This window comes from Anopheles marshallii, chromosome 2 (assembly GCF_943734725.1).
Source record: "Anopheles marshallii chromosome 2, idAnoMarsDA_429_01, whole genome shotgun sequence".
Lineage (NCBI taxonomy): Eukaryota > Metazoa > Arthropoda > Insecta > Diptera > Culicidae > Anopheles > Anopheles marshallii.
The window spans coordinates 49264528-49288483 of record NC_071326.1 but is presented as its reverse complement, the minus strand read 5'-3'; the positions used below and the strand labels follow the sequence as shown (position 1 = coordinate 49288483).

Below are 23956 nucleotides of genomic sequence, written 5' to 3'. Positions count from 1 at the left end.
TTACAGGTGGAAAGTCACATGATCATTTCGATGGATACGTTGAACAACACCGCCAAGGCATCACATATCAAACACATCTGGGCAACGCTCACGTCCAAGAGTGGCCCAAGCAACCGTTGGTTTCAATTATTACCTTGGATCTTCTGAAAGATGCAGATACTATTGCATACAAATTGACAACCGCTCGTGTAACCCATTAATTTTGTATGGGAGTTTGTATTTCTCATATTGTAAAGCTCATATCTTTTAATTTGGACTTCAGATTGTTTTGAAATCATATATAACTGCGATAGATGGTTTTCATACTGAAAAAAAGTTTAGTTTATAATTTAAAAAAGGCTGCATCTATTTATTTTGTTCGTCGTGCTGGAATTTGACAAACATTTGAACTGATGTTGTCGTTGATGTGATGTCGTGGAGAAGGAAAAAAAAATGCTGAAATGAAACACATTTTGTGTTTTTTCCGAAATCTTCTTCCTTTCTTAGCGGCACAACAACCTCAAGAGGTCTAGGCCATTTTGTTTTATTTGACTTTATTTAGCCGTAGGTGGATGATCAATCCTGCGAACGGGGGACTGGTCCGGATGCAATACTAGACCGGTACTATCGAGTATCGTGTGAACACCAAAAAATCGGTAACGATCTGAGAATTTCACAACACTTAAATTATCGCATAAGACTAATTTGTAAGAAAAACAAAGACGAAAAACCTAATATGAACTAAACAATTGTATTAGTCAAATGCACGTATTGGAGATATATTTTGTAGCGACGCTGGTCCCACACGACAGGACCGGGAGAAAATCCCATCCGGAACGATCCCCCGTTATATGGACTGAATATCCGGCCGTTTTAACGAAAAAAAGATTAAATATTAAATTTTATTAGGAATGGACGATTATAACGCAAGCAGAAATGGAAATGACGGGGTGAAAGGTTTTTATGAGCATTCTTGATGGAAAATAAATAGTTTCACAATAATAATATGCAACTTCATTGCAGTTTACTACTCAATTTGATTGCTGCTATAAAATAATTTCGTAAAACAAAATGCTTCCATGAATAATGTTTGGCCTACACTGCTACATTTGCTTGCTGATTGCTTCAGAAGGAAAATGTTGTAGGACAGGAAAATAAACAGAAACTGTATTTATGAAATTGTCAATACAGGAAGCCAGTTGTTGATGTAAGGGGTGCAAGCCAAAAAAAAACGTAGAATGTACAAAAAGAAATAACATGCTTAGCGAAATCATGTGTTGTTCTACGAATATCTATGAAGTCTGAACGATTTCCAAATCGAATGATGCAACAGAATAAAAGTACCAAAAGGGAGGGAGAGAGTTTACAAAAGGGTTGATCACATAGCAATACATAGAAAAAATGGATATTTTTTAGGTTCTCTGTGCGATGACAGAAGACAGCAGTAAGTAAGTAAGTAAGTAAGTAAGTAAGTAAGTAAGTAAGTAAGTAAGTAAGTAAGTAAGTAAGTAAGTAAGTAAGTAAGTAAGTAAGTAAGTAAGTAAGTAAGTAAGTAAGTAAGTAAGTAAGTAAGTAAGTAAGTAAGTAAGTAAGTAAGTAAGTAAGTAAGTAAGTAAGTAAGTAAGTAAGTAAGTAAGTAAGTAAGTAAGTAAGTAAGTAAGTAAGTAAGTAAGTAAGTAAGTAAGTAAGTAAGTAAGTAATACTTCCAGTTTAATACAAACAAAATTCAAAAACAAAATAACATTCAAACATTCAAATATATTTGTGATCATCGATCATATGACCGAACCGCTTCCACCTGACATCAAGCAAAATTAACAAATCACCAACGTGCTAGTACTAGCATGACCAATCCAACAATCATCGTCAAATTGGCAAAAATGGTGGCTGCACCCCCATTGATTTTCTTGTCCAGGAACTCACTGATTTCTCCACGGTTTCTCATGGTAAACTGCTTATTGCTTTCATAATCCCCCAATCCATTCTTGATCGAATCATAGGCAGCCTGGCCTAGTGTGTTCTTGTTCGTCTCAATGAAGCTGCTGATAATATCGCGCTCACTGTCGCTCTTCAATCGGGCGAGAACGTTGTTAAATGCAGAAGCAACATTCATGTAACTGCCGTGGCTGTTTGAGATAGAGAAGCGAAAAGTGTAATGACAATTAAATACCTGAAATCATGTCTGCTCTTTGAAGGTTGTACTTACGCTGTAGCCCAAATGGCGTGATTTTGTTGAAGGTAGCGCGAAACATGCGGTAGCGTATATGGGTTATTGATGACGTAGGTAAAAGCGTTGCTTTTATCTTGCGACCGAACGTGTGGTGATGTGATGGCATCCATCATAATCTGCAAGTGTGTTGAATGCGCAAACCAATTATGGGAATAAGTTTATACTATGCACATCCGTTTATAGTACACATATACTTACATTAATCAGTTCACTCGTTGAAGCGCAGCCCAATCCTTGCAGAATAAGAATTTGCTCCGTTGCCATGTTTGTGGTCAAATACTGGTTCCACAAAAATTCAAAGTGCTCCATAGAACCTTTACGAATTCCCTCACAATATACAACCTGGCGCAAGTCAGGGTGAACTCTGTCGGAAAAAATGAATGAAATGGACATTGTAAGCGTGGCTTGTTAGATTTATCTGAGAATCTGATATCATACTTGATGTTCGGGTTCTTGTGGTATCTATCGAATTCGGCTACCGCAGCTTTGCTGCACTCGTCATGACCATAATTGCAAGCCCATTGAAGTACATTCTGACGCATGTACGTAAACACCCGACGTTCGGATACACCCGGTGCTTGGAATTTGACGGTGTCGTATGCCTTGGAAAAGATGTCCAAGATGTGTGCCTAGAGAGGAACAGGAAATTTACCACATCATATTTGCATATAAACGCGCGTACACAAATTCCTTACCGCGAATAATTTTTCGTCTTCAGCGTGAATTCTGCGAGACAGTGTGGTGAGACCATTGACTGCTGCCAACCATGGTGCATATTCGGTTTCTTCCTTTAGGTACTCCAAAATCTCCAACGCTGTTCCGTAGGGTACAACATCTCCACGTGCCAGATTGAAGAGATCGTCAACAATCTGCGCACGGTTGAGCACATGAATTCCGCCGAATCCTTCGCTGTGAAGCGCCTTACTAATCTTACCCCACAGGATGGCATCATAGTTTACGCGATAATACCCGAGCTGCTGGTTGTTGAGAATGAAGTATTTAACGTCGGAGGCACCCGACATTTGAATTTCCATCGTCCTTCCGGTGTGAATAGCGGGTGTCGTGTTGGAAAATCCATTCGCGTCAGTAGCATAGGTAATTGGCAATGGCCAGGTTGTCTGATCTGAGTGATTCGGTTCGTTGACGAGGAAGCGTTTCTGCGTGAGGGTAAAACCACTCTCATGACTGGTGACGGTGACCAGTGGATAACCGGACTGCACCGTCCATGGTTCCATGAAAGCGCGGGCATTGGGATCGTAGCGATTCAGAACGTTGAATAGGTCTGATGGACGTGTGGTTTTAAATGCCCGATCTTTGATGTACGCTCTCAGCGCGGTCTGGAACTTTTCCGTACCGAGGTAGTGCTCCATCATACGCAGCGTGACCGCTCCCTTGTTGTAGGAAATGTTATCAAAGATGCCGCTAACCTGAGACTGTGTGTACACGGGATGTGTCATGGGATGGGTGGACGTCAAGCTGTCCATCTGCATCACACCCTGAAGTTGTTCTACCACGAACTGATGATCCAGATCCCAAGCCGTCTCGACGAGTGCCGTACCATAGAATTGGAAGTAGCGAGCGAAACCCTCGTTCAGCCAAGTTACGTCCCACCATTCGCAAGTGACAAGATCGCCGAACCACTGGTGGGATATCTCATGTGAAATAACGGCTGCAATACGCTGCTGCTGCATGCTGGTCGAATCATCCGAACGATAAAGAATATTCGTTTCGCGATACGTAAGCAGTCCCCAGTTTTCCATGGCACCGGCCGAAAAATCTGGCACGGCAGCCATGTACATGCGTGTCATTGCGGGAACATTGCTGTAAGGATAGTCAATCCAGTCTCCAAGAGCTTTCAGTAGATCGATTCCTACGTTCAAACTGTAATCTGTCTGGTTTCTGGCCTGGGGTCGAGCTAGAATGCCCATACCATTGCGTTCGTTCACATCATACGGTGCCACAATGAAGGCTAGTAGATAGGACGACATAGTCGGAGTAATGCCGAACGTTGTTAAGCTGCGACCAACTCTGTAGGTTAGCAAACATAAAGGAAACATATTTAATCTAAATTGCACTCAACAATGAAATGACATTCTTCATAACATACTCAGGAGTCGTAGTGCTCGTGATCGGTGTATTGGAGTACGCATTGTACTGCGTTTTGTGGTTGATCTTTAGCTGGAATGTGGCCTTAAATTTAGGTTCGTCGAAGCATGGAAAGGCACGACGTGCATGGGTCTGCTGGAACTGTGTTGATCCCATCCACACCTTCTCACCGTTGGACCAATAATAGCTACGGTAGAATCCATGCATATCGTCATCCATGTTACCGACGTATGTAAACGATAGCACATATTCCGCGTTGGCCTGAAGGGCCGTGCTCAATGGAAGCGTCAAAATTTCCGTTTCAGCATCGTACATTTCCTGCTGTCTCGGGATATCGGCGTTATCCGATTTACGGGTAATGCTCCAAGCACTGATCTCCATCCGTGATTTGTGCAGCTTGATTTGCATAACATCCTGTTTCTGGGTGGTCACCGTTACCTTTGCGCTACCGTCGAAAGTGAACTGTGCCTTGTTTCCTTCCGGTTCCAGGTATGGTTTAATCTCGACATCATAGTGTGAAGGCCACACGTCATCGTTCAGCCGAAAATCTTCCTGCTGGGCACGTGGTTCGGCCTCAACCAAAAAGTACCGTTCCGGTTCTAGTGGACTAGCCCTTGATGTCACAACGCACGCATAGGTGACAATTGCCACCAGTGCTAGTTTTTCCGCCAATGTCATTCTGTAACGATACATCATCATACAGATAAGAGCGCGATGTTTTACAATTTACGATGATACATTAATCTCTATGAATGGGCAATAAAGACAGTCGATTGATAACTACGTGTTAGAATGGTTTCAGTTAAAAATGCTTTGGAGATAATACGGCCGATAGTAGAACGTTTTAAATATCTTATCACATGCCATGTATGTCAACCGAATGAATCGTCCTCTTAAACTAAATACGAAAAAACTTTATTTATACTTGTACTCGCACAAGTATCTTTGTAAGAGCTTTTATAATCTGGTTGTTTAAATGTTTCTGGATTGTGGTTACGTTTTAGTTGTGTTTGTGTTATGAAACCTTAAAACACTGAAATAGTCTAATAAGTTAAGATGGTACGAATTTAATTATTGCATTTTTTCGATAAATACGATAAATCAATAAACTATAACAAAAGATTAGTCCGATTAGGCTGAAGGTAATGATCCAAACAGCAAGGGGCCACTGTCAATAAAAACTTGCACTAATCATAACATTATTTTATCTCACATGATCAATGATCATATGACACTACTTGTATCACTGATTTTAATCCAATCAAAACCACCCTCCCCACAGTAATGCAAGAATTTCACTACTATTTTTCACAATTTCGTATGATCTGGCTCTGTCACACTCTACTGGCAAGATATACTGATATACACGACACATTTACTGTGACAGCATAATTGCACACTAATCCCCCGTATGCTTAACATTACAAGCTCACAAAATGGGGTTTCATTACACGTTTAAATGTTTCTCCACCTGTCTGTTACCTGAAACAGGTTGCTTCAAATGCTCCGCAGCAACTGAACAGAACACAGATCTGTTGCAATTTATATAGAAAGAAAGGACCCACTGAAACCGTACCGAACATGTGCGAATCATCAATAGGGGGCAGAAAAAAAAACAAACTCATAAAAGGTAGAAAATCGAATCAAGATGACAGGCTTTATCAGCATTATATGATAGTGAGGCATCGATACCTGTTGTCAGAGCGAAACAACGCGTTTGCGGCTGTTCCCCACAATAAAACAGTTAAGCTACCCAACATACCTCTTCAGTTCAATGGAAATGCGCTAGGTGCAAAAGTCTTGTGCCCGCGGTAAGCGATCCAGCTCAAAACAGTGCAGGGTTTGCTACTATATCAGTTTTTTTTTCACTTGATGGTACATCTCAGGTACATACATCGACGATCGCTGGTTGGTCCGACAAGTATGCCTTAGTCAAGTTTGAGCATTCGCTATGATTGACTTCTAACAACTTTACTGATTGGATTCAGTAAGATTGAAGAGTGAATGAGAAGAAAGGGTACGTAAACGAACACTTTGATAAAGCAGGGCAATTTCAACTATGGTCACCTAAACTCGTTGTACTGCGCTACACTGTTGAAGGAGCCGCATGGTGTTTTTAGCATACCAATTTAACTAAGGAGGCGCCTGGTATTCTGAGCAAATGGCTTTTTATTTTCTGAGCGTAAATTGACAATTATTTTGAACGAATGCTTTAATGGCCTTTACATTACTAATCATAGATAACGGGAGAAGAAGAAAAGGAAGTAATAAATGCTTATCGATGTGCAACCGCCGAACATTACTTATTTCTTTCACACCCTACCACACCGCTAACAGTACCAAGCACAGCGCTACAACAACGTTGGCGATAACAGTCCGTGACGAACCGCTGGCAGTTTTCAGAGAAAGGAATCCGAGTATCTCATCGCGGTGATTCATGGTAAACTGTTGATTGTTGTCATATTCCTCCAGTCCCTTGCTGATGAGTTCGTACGCATCCGTTCCCAGTACATCTTTACTAGCTTCGGCGAATTGTGCAATAGTTTCCCGCACAGTCACATCCTTCACTCGTGTAAGGATACCACCGAGGGCCATCGCAACCTTTTCGTAGCCTCCATGACTGCAATGGGAAATCGGGTATGTAGTAACATTCGTCGCAAGCGATCATTAGCATCCCTCTACTTACGCTTCAGCCCAGTGGCCACTGTTTTCTATTAGGTAGGATGCAGCCGATTCCAGTGCGTTCTGATTGTTTAGCAGCAGTGTTAGCGCGGCTCCCTTATCCTGTCTACGAACGTCTGGTGAGCTTGTGAAGTTCAAATATTTCTGTCGAATGAAAACATGTCGTTATTGACACGGTGAACGTACCATGTGAGGCGATTGGGAGTTCTCTTACATGAATAACTGCTTTCTCTGTTGCACAACTCATGCCCTGCAACGCGAGCTGTTGCTCCGTAGCCACATTTGTCGTGAGGTATAGATTTAAGAGGAAATCAAACTGCTCGTGCGATCCTCTGCGCATACCTTCACAGTACACCACCTGGCGCAGGTCGGGATGAACTCTTTATGATGGAAAAACACAGGCTAGGAGTTTTGCATGGAATTTCCTTTTACTAAACTTACTTTGCACTCGAATTGGCACGGAATGATTCAAATTCCTTCAAAGCACTCGTACTGCAGCCTTCATGCCCGTAGCGACAGGTCCAGTCGAGTACCAAACGTCGCAGGTAAGTGTGTAATCGATGCTCCGAGTGTGGAGGTGCTTGAAATTGGACATACTCGTAGACTTTGGCAAAAATGTCCATGACGTGTTGCTGTAATTGAAATCATAATCGTTATGCACACGTGTCGACCATTGGCCAAGCGTGCAATAAATACTTACCGCAAATAACTTCTCATCCTCCGAATGAATCCTTAGCGACAGTGCGGCCAATCCGTTGGCAGCGGCAAACCATGGCGCGTACTCGGTTTCCTCTTTGAGGTACTCCAATATATCTAACGCTTTGCGATATCCCATGACGTCCGCTTTGGCCAGATTGAACAAATCGTCAACAATCTGTGCACGGTTGAGCACATGGATGCCCTCGAAGCCTCTGGTGCGCAGTGCCGTACTGATCTTATCCCACAACTCGTCCGCGTAATGTACGCGATAGTAACCCACCTGCTGGTTGTTGAGGATGAAGTATTTCACGTCGGTAGCATTTTTCATGTAAATATTGTACGACTCTGAAGTAACAACCGTTGGTTTAGTGTTTGCGAATTCATCCCCATTGGTAGCAAACGTAATCGGTAACGGCCAGAGCAGTTCATCTTCATGATCGGTGTGATTAGCAAGGAACCGTTGCTGGATGATGGTGAATCCATTTGCATTGGCGGTAACGGTCACAAGGGGGAATCCTGGCTGAGTTGTCCAGGGTTTCATGAAAGCACTCGCACTGTAATTGTGTTTATCCAGCACAGCAAAAAGATGCTCCGGACGCGACGCGCTAAATTGCCGCTCTTTCACATACTCTACAATAGCGTTCTTAAATACCTCTTTCGTCATGTGGTGTTCCAACATTCGCAACACAACGCCACCCTTGTTGTAGGAAATGGTATCGAATATAGCGGCTGCCTGGGCCTGTGTGTAGACCGGATGTGTCATTGGGTGGGTCGACAAGGCACCGTCCGTTTGCATGGCAGTGTGCAGCTTCTCGACCACAAACTGTTGCTCTAGCTCCCAAGTCGGTTCAACGAGGGCGGTACCGAAATACTCGAAATATGTAGCGAACCCTTCATTTAACCAGGTTACATCCCACCATTCGCAGGTGATCAAATTTCCAAACCACTGGTGAGCCAGCTCGTGCGAGATGATCGTTGCGATGCGCTGCTGCTGCAGACTGGTAGCGTCTTCCGGCACGTATAGTAAGCTTGACTCGCGGTACGTGATTAAACCCCAGTTTTCCATTGCTCCTGCGGCAAAGTCGGGCACTGCCGCCATATACATGCGTTGAATCTCCGTCACATTGTTGAATGGATACTGTATCCAATCGCCCAATGCTTGCAGCAGCCGCAGACCCTGGTCAATACCGTACGCTGTCTGGTTGGAGGCTTCTGGACGTGATAGAATTTGTAAAATACCGTCTCCGCTCGTACTGTACGGTGCAACGATGAACGCAAGCAGATACGTGGACATTTTCGGTGTGATGCCAAACGTTGCCAATGTGCGATTGTTGCTAAAAGATTACACCATAATAGAAGATACAACATCAAAAGAACCAAAAAGCTATCCCAGCAGCTATTGTTGCTTACCCAATGACATCGCTTTTGGTGATCCGCGTGTTGGAGAATATTTCGTATTGGAGAGGTTTGTAGCTTAGCTTCAGCTGAAATGTCGCCTTGAACTTGGGCTCATCAAAGCACGGAAACGCCCGACGTGCCTCTGTTTGCTCAAACTGTGTCGATCCAAGCCACACTTTCATTCCATTCTCGTAGAAGTAACTTCGGTAGAATCCACGCATATTTTCTTCCATCACGCCAACGTAGTTAAACACCATAAGGTACTCGACATTTTTCAGCAATGTTTCGTTAAGATGTAGCGTCAGAATTTGCGTTTCCTCGTCGTACGTTTCGTTTTCGCTGCGCACCAACCTACTGTTGCTTTTGCGCATCACGCTCCAGGACGTAATGTTCATGTTTGCCTTATGCAGTCTGATCTGCGCAACGTTTTCCTTCGACGCGGTAACACTGATGACAGTGTGACCATCGAATGTAAATGCTTTCTTTTCGTTTTCAGCTTCAAAATACGGCTTAATTTCGATGTCATAGTGAGAAGGCAGCACGTCATCGTTTAGCCGGTACTGTTCCAGTTGGACGCGTGGTTCGACCTCAACTTCATCGAACAGTTTCGGGTGCAGGGGTGTACAGGAAACGTTAAGACTGAGAAAGCTCACCAGGCTAACCACCAAGGCGGCGGTTTCCACACGCACGTTCATTCTGGTCAAAAATTCTCGAATCTAGTGCGATAAATGGAAGTTGGGTTGTGTTGAATACAATTCCGTATTATTACGCTTTAAATTCTAATAAATGACTGAAAACGGTGAAGTTGTTTCAATTGTTTTAGCCATATTTTAAGCAGCAAGACAAAAACATAAATTTCCAAGCGGTCTTTTTACACTGTACACAAATCACAACGTTACCTGTTAGTTTGCCAACACACACTACCTGTGCACACTTGGTGAAACTCGCTGAAACCCAACCGTTGTTCTACTGGCAAGTTCTTTGGCAAATGTGTCAATATTTATAGAGCTTTCTGTACCACAAGTACTGACTACAGGAGGACACGCAGTAATGGCAAGAATGTGAAGAACGGATCTTTAGTGCAGTTTGTCTTTATCAGCGCTATAAATGTATTAAAGTGCTTACTTCTCTTGCTGTGCAATGGCTACAACCATTGGTAACGAGTTCGAGTGAATAGTGGGCCTGCTAGCGACGTATGCACATCCTATTCTTTTATCTTTTTAATGTATACAACACCATTGATGCTATCGTTTCATATATGCAGCTATCGGTTTGTTAGTTTTTATCATTTATGTAGCAGTTATGCGCGTAAAAAGGAATTTCGAACGTTATCTCTTATCAGTCAACAGTTGCAGATTGTGATTCACCAGTGTGTGAAACTAGACCAAATTATTGTAGTATTAAGGCATAAGGGTCAACAGTGTCATCATAAATGATCTTTTTTTTTTAAAGAGCACAAAACCGAACTGATCTGGCCGGTACTGCCTAGACAAGATAGTAAATGACTATGTCTTATCAGTTGAACACACGCTATTAGGAATGCTTATTTGTATCGCTTGGTAGCATCAGTTGTAGATGATGTTGAAGGGTGAGAAAGGATTTAACAAAATCTCCTACGTAAGTGATAAAAGGCACTTGTTCAGCATCGTTCACACGCAAGCACCTTGTAAAGTCAATCATTTGAGTATTCAGTTGATTGATGATTTGTGAATCAAACACACTTGGAAATCCCCGATACAAAATTGATTTAAATGAAGAGATAGTGACTTGCTTAATTTAGCGGTTGACGAAACAAAATGATTCATTAATAACCGTTTTTTTTTCGCGTGTATGACCACTCTTGTATAACACCACGCCGAAAATTGTGGCACGAATATGGTGAAAATCTTATTTTCTTCCGTTATAAATCGCTACTAAATTAAATCGCCTTACATAACACCATCCTTACCTTTCTACATGAAAATCGTGAACATTAAGGGCGGTGACCAGCAAAAATGTTTTATTTTCTTGGGCGATTTTTATACTCACAAAATGTGCAATAGGACCAATTCATGAATAAAAGGCTCAATACACGATGATGAAAAAACACCAGCAACTTGTGTGTCTTGCACACATGATCGGTCACAACTGGAGATGCTGCAACTCACGGAACTTGTTCGAAGCTTTTCAAATGTCGTTGAAAGTGTGCTGCGCTTATCTCAGCACATGAAGTAGGTTAAACGTTAGGCAAAGGCATCCATCTCCGACACTGGGAAGTTATTGCCGCGAGTGTCATGGTATGGTTAAACACTAAATGGTAATTAGCTGCAGTAAATATCGTAACCGTAGGCGGCGTTCGACAGTTCATATTTAATATGACGGTGCGTTTACTGGCAGGATGCATGGAGGCATCATTCACGTGGCCCCACGCTTGACTGTCTGATATTTAACCGTCCAGATTATGACATTTACGGTTCTTTGTGTGATGTATAGCTGAATCTTGTGAGATGTTATGAGTTCAAAACAATCGTCTAACAACGGTAGATATATAGATTTTTGTTATGAACAGTAAAGGAGAGAAAAATAAATCAATTACAAATTTCAAATAGAATATCAGTAAAGTAAATCAGTAAATCAATATCAGTAAAGTAACCGAGTATGCCCGGGATAAGGCAATCGGCAAGGAAGAAATGCCTTGTAAGAATTGTAGAAAAATTCAATACTATGTTGATAATACGACAAATGCCGTGATTTTGTAGGAAATTAATATCGTAAGTGTTCAAACCGATTAATGACTTTATTAATTCGTTTCTTTTTTTTAATTCATTCAGAACGTGTAGGCCATTTTGTTTAAATCACTGTTAATCAAGAAAAATAAATCACATATTTTTATTTCACGTTGAAATTCATTTGATTACATTATATGTCCAATCATAATATACCAAATAAGACAGTTTGTTTTATCTTGGTCTTATTACCCACTGGAACAACATATACAACTGATTTATCATGGTCAATGGCACGCGCTATCAGATGCTATAACAATTCATTCGTTTGCTTCATCTCATCTTGCTGGCGATTGCACGAGGCATTCGGAACGTACCGGTGATAATCTACATGGGGAGAAGTAGTGTAGTCTACCGTGTTGATAAGTGAGTTGCTATCACAATTCACAGCAATTATGGCAGATAAACGAAAGCCCAGTTGCAATAGCAATAGTACGATCGATGTGTGGAAAGCACTGTAGGTTAACCAGTGGATTCGAACACATCGCCACATCAAGTGTTACAATATGGGTGGTTCGCAAATTAGAATTGTCTTTCTTTTGGTTACTATTGTGAAGCTATGTTGCGGAGGGCACACAGTCAGTGAATTAAGTGAACATAAGCACATGGGTTCAATGCAAAATGATGATGATGATACAGGTTCCGGCAGTTATCGATTGCCTGCCGTATCTGAGCCGCTCTCATACGATTTGTATCTTGATCTGACGGATAACAGTTTCTCTAGTTATACTGGCATGGTTGACATTACGATTAAGTACACTGGCAACGAGTCAAGTTTTTCGTTAAATAGTTTGGATTTAACGATAAATGAAACGAGTGTTCGTGTTTTGCGCACCGATGGAACAGTAGTGCCATTGAAATCGTTTGTCATTTCACACCAATTCGAGCAACTGCATTTTACCTTTGATGACCTGTTGGAAACAGGTTCATCCTATAAGATTCACTTAGACTTTCAAGGTCTGATAAAGACAGATTTTTTCAAAGGTATTTACCGTAGCAGTTATGGAGTAGGAAATGATATCAAGTGAGTAAGCATTACACAAAGGCTTAACAAGTTATTCATCAATAATAGTTACTCGACTGGTAAACGAAATCATACATAGGAAAACTCCGTGCTTTATATCTACTGTTTTAAGTAAGGCGTAATAAATTCATCTTAAGTCTTCGTGTAGAAATTGTTGGGAAGCATTTGAAGGTTTATGTTGTCATAAGTATTGTTTTTTACTCAACTGGTAAATTTCGCATTATGCATGATTTCTATCGACGATCATCACATTTAGCATTATTGAGTATTAACTCTATGTTGTTGTTAACGTGGTCAACTATTCATTTAATCGCTTCAGATACCTAGCAACGACTTTTTTGGCCGCAACTTACGCCCGAACCGTGTTTCCCTGTTACGACGAACCATCCTATAAGGCAAGATTCAACATCAAAATTCGACATCTGTCTCATCATACGGCTTTGTCAAATATGCCTGTAACGGTCAGGTAGAGTTGGCCCACCAGATACTTCGAAACGTTTGATGAGTAGTACAAATGGTAAATCTAACTGTTTGATTGCAGCACGCACTTTGATGGGTACAGTGAAACCACTTTTGATACCACTCCTCTCATGTCTACCTACTTGGTGGCATTAGTCGTGTCGGAGATGACAACACTTTCTTCGGACAAGGAGCTTTTCCGAGTTTTTGCCCCGGTATGCTTACAAACCAAAGCACAAGGCTCATAGAATCGTGAAATTATTCATTCCATAAATTGTTCCATCCTTAATGAAATCATGCAGGAAAACAAGGTAAATTATACCATTTATGCGCATGACTTTGCCGTCCGAGCAGTACGTGCACTGGAAACACATTTTGGTCGACAGAACCAAATACCAAAAATAGATCTCGTAGGCATTCCTGACTTTGCGATGGGTGCCATGGAGAACTGGGGTCTGATAACGTTCCGAGAGGATTATTTGATCTACGAAGATGAGGAAGAAACAACGGCCCAATCTAAACAAAGGATAGCCTCTGTGGTGACGCATGAGTTGGCGCACATGTGGTTCGGCAACGAAATTACTCCTGAATGGTGGACCTACGTTTGGTTGAATGAGGGTTTTGCCACCTATTTCGAGTATTACATTACGTCACAGGTAGAACCCAGTCAATCGTGGTAATATTTGAATGTGTCTAATATGGTTTATTATGTTCCAGCTGGAGCCTGCATGGAAATTCTGGGATCAGTTTATCGTGAGCAATGTACACTCGGCCCTTTCAAAAGATTGCCATAGTTCAGCCCGACCAATGAATTACTATGCAACAGATCCGGCAATTCTGAATGAGCTGTACGACTATGTAGTGTATGCAAAGAGTGCTTCGGTTATACGGATGATGCAGAATGTTATTGGGCTTGAAACCTTCAAGCAGGCTATCAACGACTATTTACGATCACGGAGTTATCTCACGACCAAACCGGAGTATCTTTACGCAAGCATCGAAAAGTTCCGTACAGTCGATCTTCCGGCTAGTGTAGAATCCATCTTCGAGAGCTGGGCTAATGCACCGGGCTATCCTGTCGTAACGGTTACGGTCGATCGTACCCAGCGTACGTTAACGGCTTCCCAGAAGCGCTTTTGGATGCCAAACGAAGTAGATTCACCACCGGAAAATAAGCTGTTCTATATTCCGCTGAATTATGCTTCAAATGTACCGTCGTCAAACGATTTCCAAGATACAGCTCCTACATTCTGGTTGACTCCAGAAAACCCTTCCACGACCATTGCACTAGAGACGGGTGTCGAGTGGCTTGTAGTGAACAAGCAGCAGACAGGATACTATCGCGTGAACTACGATGTCGAGAGCTGGCGCAAACTGATCGAGGTACTGAATAGCGATCGTTTTGAGGAACTTCTTCCCGTCATAAATCGAGCACAACTTGTAGACGATGTAGCAAATCTAGCCCGCGCGGGTCAAGTCGGGTACGATGTGGCATTGTCCCTGATACAATATCTGGAGCGGGAAACGGAGTACATACCCTGGAGTACAGCTTACGATGCATTGTTGCACCTTGATCGAATGTTTTCAGGTAACAAGGAATATGTGCGATTCGAAAGCTATGGGCGAACTATAACCTCGCACGTTTTCAATGTAACTAACCTTGCTGAAGGAGCCCATCTGGATCGGTTACACCGGGGTAAATCTATTTATTTAGCGTGCTATTTTGGTGTACCGGCATGTTTGAACATGGCCACAGCGATAGTAAAAGCTGCACTTCACGAGGAATCGTTAGACATGCCCAAAGAGATGCTATCTACTGTGTTTTGTGCATTACACAAGCATAACTTGTCCATTGAAGGAGACTACGGGATAGAGCTTTTCTTAAAGTTCTGGCAAGCAACGGATGAATATAAGCCCCTGATGGATATGTTCATCAACAGTTTAGGATGTTCGCGTAATCGGGCAATGACTGAGTTCTACCTGCAAATGATTGAAATAGATACACCAGCACTTCCGGTTACAAACGACATGAAAAGCAATATATTAACAAGCATGATTGAAGGAGGTCCCATTACGCGAAATGCCGCATTCCAGTACATTAGGTCCCGGTTTACCGTGGTCTCGGAAATGCTGGACCACCAATTGGTACCAATGTTTAATGCTTTTGGTACAAGTGTAAATACGCCCGCGGAATACAATATGGTACGTACTTTAGGCAATAAGTTCGCGCATCTAGCCTCTAGTGGGAAGATACATAACAAACTACATTGTTTCTTTTAATAGCTGAAGGAAATCATGCAAACCTACCAGTCTTCGCTGGTTCCGTCATCGTTAGATGCTGCCAATCGTGCTCTTGTGCAGGCAGAACAAAACTTGAACTGGATAGATAAGCATACGGCGGCTGTTGCCAAATGGCTTATAGAGGAAAACTTTGAAGGTGGAATCCCAGACGATAATGGCGCAGAAGTTGCGTCTCCTTCAGTTGGTTTATTTGCAGCGGTGGGGATTATCTCGGTTTCATTGTGGCGTATTGAATGATGTCACTCTATTGCACCAATGAGTACGCTTTACCGCTTAAAAATTAACAATGACATGATGCTCGAAAGCACTGTTTTGCTTTTTATTTTGTGTTACAAGTGGCAAACAAACAATCAACGAGTGGAAGTGTTTTATGGGAATACATGGCCGGACTTGTGTTCGCTGAACAATAGTGTTATCGATGAGCGTATCACCACCAGATGATAACATGCTATCTGGAGATACTTCACCGGTAGAGGCGTATCAGATGATTGCATTGTGATCCTGATTGCTAGTCGATTAATCTATGAAGATACGAGAGCTATATTGTGTCAATAAAAAAACGTCAAATAAACCGAGAAGTATTTTTGCCGGTAGAAACATGCAGTCTTTAATTCGGTTCGGACCCATAAAGATGTACCGTCCAACATTGATCGTAGCAGCCGTTTGGCTACCATTAATCCTCGCATCAGCTCCATTGGAATTGGAAAAGTTTCCAACAACTCGTGATTCCCATGACGACAGTCGCTACCTGCTGCAAAAAGTCTCGGAACCTGTCTCATATGAGCTATTCCTGGACATTACCAATTACTATTTCTATTCGTATTCCGGAACCGTTGAAATAGAGTTTCGCTACACAGGTGATCAGAATCATTTTTATCTGCACAGTGACGGATTAGTGATAGATGAAAGCAGTATTACGGTAACGCGGCCCGATGGAACCAATCTGCCAGTTGGAAACGTAATCTATATGGAACAGTTTGAGCAAGTCTATTTCGGATTTGCGGAGCCCCTGCTAACAGGAGAACATTATAAGATTCGAATGAGCTTCCTCAACAATATTGGTACCGAGCTTAAAGGGCTGTACAGAAGCAGTTACGTCATTCGCAATACAACGAGGTGAGTTGCAGTTTTTATTATTGATACATTGGTTCAAAATTCTTCAACAAAACTTGATGAGCAGTGCTCAGAGTAAGTTTGTGACAAGAGATTCAGTTTTCAAAAGATCTTGTAAACAATATTTCAATAGGAAAAGTTTATACGTAATTATTTTGATATCCTTTAACTGATCTATTTGAAATTAGGTATCTGGCTACAACTCATTTTGAATCCACATACGCCCGGAGTGTATTTCCCTGCTATGATGAACCCGCGTACAAGGCTACATTCAATGTACGAATACGCCACCGTCCAGAGTATACTGCATTATCCAACATGCCAGCCATTAAGAGGTATGCAAAGCGAAGTTGATAAGAGAAAAATAATTTACTACTGCATGATCATTATTTTCCTCCAGTGAGACCGTTGGCGATTACACGGAAACAACATTCGACACGACGCCTCTAATGTCGACATATTTGTTAGCGTTTGTCATATCCGATTTTAAAACTATATCGCAAGAAACGGATCGCTTCAGGGTATTTGCTGCGGTAAGAAATGTGCTTTAGGGAATATGTACAAATCGCAGCAAATAATGTGATTACTTTATCAACATAGGAAGATAAGTTCGCCCACACGGAGTACGCGTTGGAGTTTCTTGCCAAGTCTTTACGAACCTTGGAAACATTTTTTGGACACCAATATCAGTTACCGAAAGTGGATCTTATAGCTATACCAGATTTCGCGATGGGTGCAATGGAGAATTGGGGTCTGATAACGTTCCGAGAGCAGTACTTAATTTATGAAGAAGGCGTAACAACGGCCAGGACGAAACAAAACATTGCTGACCTGATCACACATGAGCTAACTCATATGTGGTTTGGCAACGAGGTTACTCCGGATTGGTGGACCTACTTGTGGTTAAGTGAAGGCTTTGCTAGGTACTTCGAATACTACATTACATCACAGGTATGGGTGCACTATTACAATAATCACAATATTTTTTGCATGTTTCAATGTACTACTTTTACCTTGCTATTGGTAGCTTGAACCCAGCTGGAAGCTTTGGGAGCAGTTTATCGTGAATAATGTACATTCGGCCCTTTCTCAAGACTGCCACACACACAATCGAATGATGAGCTACTACGCAACAGATCCTGTTATTCTAAATGATCTATTTGACTACGTTGTGTATGCAAAGAGTGCTTCGGTTATACGGATGATGCAAAATGTTATTGGGCTTGAAACCTTCAAGCAGGCTATCAACGACTATTTACGATCACGGAGTTATCTCACGACCAAACCGGAGTATCTTTATGCAAGCATCGAAAAGTTCCGCACAGTCGATCTTCCGGCTAGTGTAGAATCCATCTTCGAGAGCTGGGCTAATGCACCGGGCTATCCTGTCGTAACGGTTACGGTCGACCGTACCCAGCGTACGTTAACGGCTTCCCAGAAGCGCTTTTGGATGCCAAACGAAGTAGATTCACCACCGGAAAATAAGCTGTTCTATATTCCGCTGAATTATGCTTCAAATGTACCGTCGTCAAACGATTTCCAAGATACAGCTCCTACATTCTGGTTGACTCCGGAAGACCCTTCCACGACCATTGCACTAGATACGGGTGTCGAGTGGCTTGTAGTGAACAAGCAGCAGACAGGATACTATCGGGTGAACTACGATGTCGAGAGCTGGCGCAAATTGATCGAGGTACTGAATAGCGATCGTTTTGAGGAACTTCTTCCCGTCATAAATCGAGCACAACTTGTAGACGATGTAGCAAATCTAGCCCGCGCGGGTCAAGTCGGGTACGATGTGGCATTGTCCCTGATACAATATCTGGAGCGGGAAACGGAATACATACCCTGGAGTACAGCTTACAACGCCTTGTTGCACATGGACAGAATGTACTCTGCAGTCGGACAGTATGGTAGGTTTGAAAACTATTTGCGTTCTATTACTGGATGTATGTATGAAAACGTACTACTAACTGGACCAATGGATCATGTTAGTAGACTTCATCGTGGAAATACAGTTTATCTAGCGTGCTACTCTGGGGTGCAGAAATGTGTGGATGATGCGAACACGCTAATCACGAAAGCCATCGACGATACTGCGTTCATTATCCCCGAGGAAGTTCAATCGGCAGTCTTTTGTGTATTGCATAAGTATCCAGCTGCAACATTCAACGCGCAGAGCGACTTATTCGAAAAATATATACAAACCGCCAAGAGTCCTCAGCAATTAGAGATGGTTAACCGGCTTCTGGCTAGCATTGGGTGCGCACGAAATGAAACCACGTTGGAATACTATCTAGCACTCACCACGTACAACTACCCAGGGCTTCCCGTAACTGCTGAGCAAAGGAATCAAATCTATCTCGGGCTAATCAACGGAAGTCCCTCAACGCGATTGGCTGCTTTGCGCTATATGCACGAACATTTTTCCACCGTCAGTTACTTACTGACCTCAGTAACCCCGATCTTCACAGAATTGGGTAATCGCATCAATTCTCGATCACAATACGAACTGGTAGGTTTTCATGCACATCTCAACCTAGTCCCGTAGATGTATGTAGAGGGATGTTATTTATTTGTCGTTAACTACATTGCAGCTTCAAAACATCGTGGACCAGTACGGCAACACTTTGTTGAGTACAGCAAAAGCAGCAGCAGATGCTGCTCTAGTACAGGCGGACCAGAACATTCAATGGATTGAAAAGCATACAGAAGCCATATCTGCTTGGTTGATTGAGAATGCATATGAGGGAACTACCGTGAAACCACCCGGCGGTGGAGCCGGGGTGATCCATTCCGTCGGTATGCTGACTGCTTTCGGAAGTGCCATAATTTTGTTGATGTCAACAGCATTGCTGCGTTAAAATTTGCGTCCTTTCGCAAAGAGCAGCCCTAGTTGTAGCACAAAGGTTTTTTTATTGATGTAAAAAATAAACTGTCATACGTACAATGTTTGAATGATTGTATCTACCGCTTTACAATTTTTATTATCACTAAATCGTAAAATCACTTTCTCTTCTGCATTTCCACAGAGATCACATTTTTAATCCAATTGTAGTACTCACTGACCCGCTGGTAAACACTATAATATTCCTTTGATACGGGTTTTCCGGTGCTATGTGCATCGACATTTTTCGGTACCACGCGCCCTGAACCATAGAGCCCAACAAGGTATGTGACCTGATATTCATTGACACCTTGCGCGAAATGGCTTACCAGCGCATTTCCTCCGTCATCATTCAACATTGCATAACGGTAATAGAACATATTATCTTCTTGTATGCAGAGCTGCAGATTGGTAACATTAGAACCGGGATATTTCCTCGAGCAATCCGCGTTAAACATTGGAGAAGTGTACTGATGCGTAAAGTTTGGATTTGCGTATACTTCCTGCAAACGCAATGGCGTATGCGTCTGATTGCGCCACAGGCATGCGGGAATAGTGTCATTGTCAATCGTAACCGCGTTTGCTAATTTCAGCAGTAACAAGTTGAACTCCGTTGATTCGTTATTATACTCCGGGTGTGTAAATGTATGCTGCACGCCCAGTGTTTGTCGAGTGGTATTACCCAACTCGACCGAGATTTCATCTTGGGCTATGCGTTCAAAGCAAGCAGCGGTAGTTAAAACAAATTGTTTGCTGATCAATGTACCATTGCACGAACGATCGCCGCTGCCATGAATGCGAGCCTGTGGATTGTAAGTTGTATAAATTATGCTTTGTTTTTGCATCGTTGTAATTAATTTTAATCATGACTTACCAAGAACGGATAGGTAGGAAAGTTATCGATTTTGTAGGGAGATTTATTTTTTCTGAACTCATGATAAAGGTTCTGGCAATTGTCTATCTCCTCTACTGTCTGTGCTAGTTGCTCACGATGTGTTTCATCGCGTAACACATTCTCGTCCGAGCAGCATACTACCATTTCCTCATGCTTACCGAACGAACAAGAAGATGAAGGATTTACTGCTTTCCCTTGTTTTGCTTCCTGATCGAGTTTCGGACAGTATCGCAGACTAACACAGGTACCCTCGATTCCGTTTGCATCCTGGCATCGATCTCCATAGTATTTGGTGTTATCCTCGTAGCGGACTAGAACCAGACAGTAATAAACAGTATTTACTTTAGTGCATTATCAACATGCAAAAAATATGATTCTAAACCCTATTACCTTTTGGTGCAAAAATTATACTATCGATCCAATTGACGTATAGCGCTATTTTAGTGTACACGGTCGGCATATTGAACCCACAATTTTCTCCTTTACTGTTGATCGCGAAAATATACTCGAAGTACCGATTGAAGGTGTACAGAGAGTGCGACATGGCAGAACCAATATTATTGTGACAACTGTTGGGTGCCAGCGCGGTTGGGAATCCGGCACAAAACTGATTTGGGGACACTTCATCTACACATTCTTCATAAACATCAGCTGTAGCATAGAATTGTTTCGTTCGCACAGTTTCATCATCATGTCCTTCATTGAACGGCACGTATCCATTTGTTTGGAATTGTTCTACCGGGAACTTCTCCCGCGTCCAGATGCACGCCGGTAGGACGTTTACGTTAAACCTGCAACAGTAAATATTATGTTGGCATTGCTTATTTTTTAAAATAGTTCAACACTGCTTATTATAACATACGTACTCAAAAAAGGGGTTCACAAGTTCAAGCACTGCTATGTCATTGGCAAGCGTTGTTGCATCGAACTCTGGATGATAATGCACCTTTTTTGCTACTGTACGCACCTCAATTGTGTTGTCTTGCTTTGGGTAGTACTCATTGCGCTGACCCATTTCCACCTTGTAGCTAGCACTAATATAAGAGAGGGTAGTAGATAGCAATAGAACGTATTGTGATGAACTGCTATATAAACTTACACATCAAACTGATGCAAGCAGTTGGCAGCGGTGAGAATAAATTTCGGCGCTATAAGTGATCCATAGCAGTGGCGTTTGGATCCAGTTTCCGTCGTATTTGGAACGATACGTACTTTGTACTGGTTGACGCTTGTGCTCGTTAATCGACTTTTGGAATACTGCACTTGTTCGAAATTATCACTTCTAGAAGCCATTGAATCTTCGTAATCTCGATAATCGCTATACGTAGCGACACATTCTGTAAAATAAGTACAAGGTAAGTAAATAAAACAGGTCATTAGCAAACGGAGAACATGTAATATACATTGTCTATCGCATGTTCTTACCAGACGATTTAATTTTTTGCTCGGTGACACTTTCCATCCAAACGATATATTTCATCACTGGCAATGCTAAACCCATATCGTCGGTACCAAAAGTGAATACGAATGGATACATGCGATAATTGGCGATGGCTCTAGTTTGTAGTAAGGTGCTCGTTTTCAGAAGATCCGTCAAACATTCGTTGCGATTTTTGTACGTACATTTAGTTTCCTCCAGTACAAGACTGCCGTTTGGTGCTAGTGATTGAAAAATGTAAAAAGGTCAATTACAAACGCTTCATTAAACCATACCTTCACCGCATATCATACCAACGACAATTGATTGTATTTTATCAAATCCATCCTCAAATGAAGCATCCCAGAAACATGCAGGGAGTGCTAATTTCGTAATCCTGGTTAGATGTATAAAGCAAGAGCATCACATTAATTAATTATTTATGCCAATGTGAAAAAGGAAACGCATGTTAAACCATTACTTACGAGATGGGTGAGCTGAGGCGAAGCAGACTAACATTGTACTCGGGATGAGAAAACATTTCCCCTACGTTGATAGCGTCTAGTGTTTCATTGGCAAGTTTGATTTCCGGTAGACTATCATCTTCAGAGAAAGCACAGTCCGTCGTAGTTAGCACATGATTTTCGTCTACGATCAGCCCAACACAAGTCAAACCTTCCTTCAGTACTCTTACTGTATGACTGAACGTTTTATCAACGTATCGGTCAACAAATATGGAGCTAGCCAATGCTATTCCTCCATGGTTGTAAATATTGAAGGGACAATCTGAAAGGAAGAAAAAATATTAGAAAAGAGCTAATAAGCAGATCATCACACGATGCGTAAATGCAATGGTAAAATCAAGTGCATCGTATTCTAGACAATGTGTGGAATTTCCATATCTATGCAAACCAGTTCTAGTGTCAATAATGAATCTAATTAGCCTCCACGGTTGTGTGGCGAGTGTATTTCACCTTTAACGCTACGTTCTACATTTGGCATCAGCTCCACCAAAGAATCCAGTTCCGGAGTGTGTGTTGGGAAAAGTGTTGCAGAAGCTGTTTGGAATACGAAATCAAAATCAATTAGAACATCACTTTGTACGACTATTCGTTAATAAAAACTCGTTTTCTCGAAAAAAAAACTATCGCCAAATATTTCATACCTGTCTGAATACAACACACCACTGCTGTAACACAAAACACTGTATACAGCAAACGTATTCCAACCATTTTAACGCACCAGAATTGAAGAAACAGTCAACAACAATGAACTATAACGACGGTTGTCGATCGACGGTCTGAATCGTTCTAATTATGGCCCCAACGCCGTCGTAAGCTTTTATGAAATTTCACTGCAGCCGGTTGTGTTGCTTTGGCAGCTGATCTTGGAAATACCTAGTGCTAGGGGTTTTGCCCTGATCGCACCCGGTATTTCACACACACAAACCAAGCGAACACTATCATCTCGTTCATTTGGGGACAGCAAGAGTCACGCCAGGCATGTTCTCTGGGAATGGCGGCTATTAATCGGCGAAACGGTAAACATAACGCATCGTGATTGAATCTTTTATGGTGTGTAGGCCTGCTTTGTTTGCTGGTATTCGTGATGCTGGAGATTGTAATGCGAGAGAGGAAGCAAAATCAAAACAAACAAGTTACGAGAACTGACTTCTGCCTCGACTGGCACGGACGGCCTTAAGCTTAGCTGATCGCGATGATATTGAAAGAAACAGAACCATTTTGCAGCATATCCCAAAAGAAGTATCAATATTAACAGCTATTCATGGTAGCTATAAACGTTGTACGTACAATTAAAGGGTATTTCCCATGGTTTAGTTGGTAACACATATCCGATCTGCGGTCAAATCTTAGCTGCAAACAAAGTCATTGAACAAAGTCGTCGAAGGATCTAAGGTGTTGTACTTGAATAAAGAACATTTCTAATCAATTGCTTACAAACCATTTATTTGAGATGTGTGGGCCTCTCACGCATGTAAGA

General features: G+C 42.0%; 5 protein-coding genes across 5 annotated transcripts; 2 read left to right on the top strand and 3 right to left on the bottom strand.

The window, feature by feature from the left end:
* Positions 1-1801: 1801 nt before the first annotated feature.
* On the bottom strand, positions 1802-4993 carry LOC128709811 (membrane alanyl aminopeptidase-like). The gene is made up of 6 exons (XM_053804830.1): positions 4317-4993; positions 2905-4237; positions 2648-2838; positions 2408-2573; positions 2186-2325; positions 1802-2105 (listed from the first exon to the last, which is right to left on the bottom strand). The coding sequence occupies exons 1-6, from the start codon at positions 4991-4993 to the stop codon at positions 1802-1804; spliced, it is 2811 nt and encodes a 936-aa protein (XP_053660805.1).
* Positions 4994-6634: 1641 nt separating this feature from the next.
* Positions 6635-9789, bottom strand: LOC128718086 (membrane alanyl aminopeptidase-like). The gene is made up of 6 exons (XM_053811759.1): positions 9107-9789; positions 7698-9030; positions 7439-7629; positions 7212-7377; positions 7002-7141; positions 6635-6935 (listed from the first exon to the last, which is right to left on the bottom strand). Exons 1-6 carry the CDS (start codon positions 9787-9789, stop codon positions 6635-6637), a joined length of 2814 nt encoding a protein of 937 aa, XP_053667734.1.
* A 2675-nt stretch (positions 9790-12464) lies between these two features.
* Positions 12465-15104, top strand: LOC128718085 (aminopeptidase N-like). Its single transcript, XM_053811758.1, has 6 exons — positions 12465-12883; positions 13203-13349; positions 13425-13557; positions 13645-14018; positions 14137-14992; positions 15099-15104. Exons 1-6 carry the CDS (start codon positions 12465-12467, stop codon positions 15102-15104), a joined length of 1935 nt encoding a protein of 644 aa, XP_053667733.1.
* Positions 15105-16274: 1170 nt separating this feature from the next.
* LOC128718083 (aminopeptidase N-like) lies at positions 16275-19620 on the top strand. Its single transcript, XM_053811757.1, has 6 exons — positions 16275-16759; positions 16945-17095; positions 17161-17289; positions 17357-17707; positions 17784-19271; positions 19354-19620. Exons 1-6 carry the CDS (start codon positions 16275-16277, stop codon positions 19618-19620), a joined length of 2871 nt encoding a protein of 956 aa, XP_053667732.1.
* A 142-nt stretch (positions 19621-19762) lies between these two features.
* Positions 19763-23187, bottom strand: LOC128709815 (uncharacterized). The gene is made up of 10 exons (XM_053804833.1): positions 23121-23187; positions 22930-23013; positions 22441-22741; positions 22270-22352; positions 21964-22197; positions 21638-21875; positions 21405-21572; positions 20929-21329; positions 20518-20849; positions 19763-20446 (listed from the first exon to the last, which is right to left on the bottom strand). Exons 1-10 carry the CDS (start codon positions 23185-23187, stop codon positions 19763-19765), a joined length of 2592 nt encoding a protein of 863 aa, XP_053660808.1.
* Positions 23188-23956: the final 769 nt, after the last annotated feature.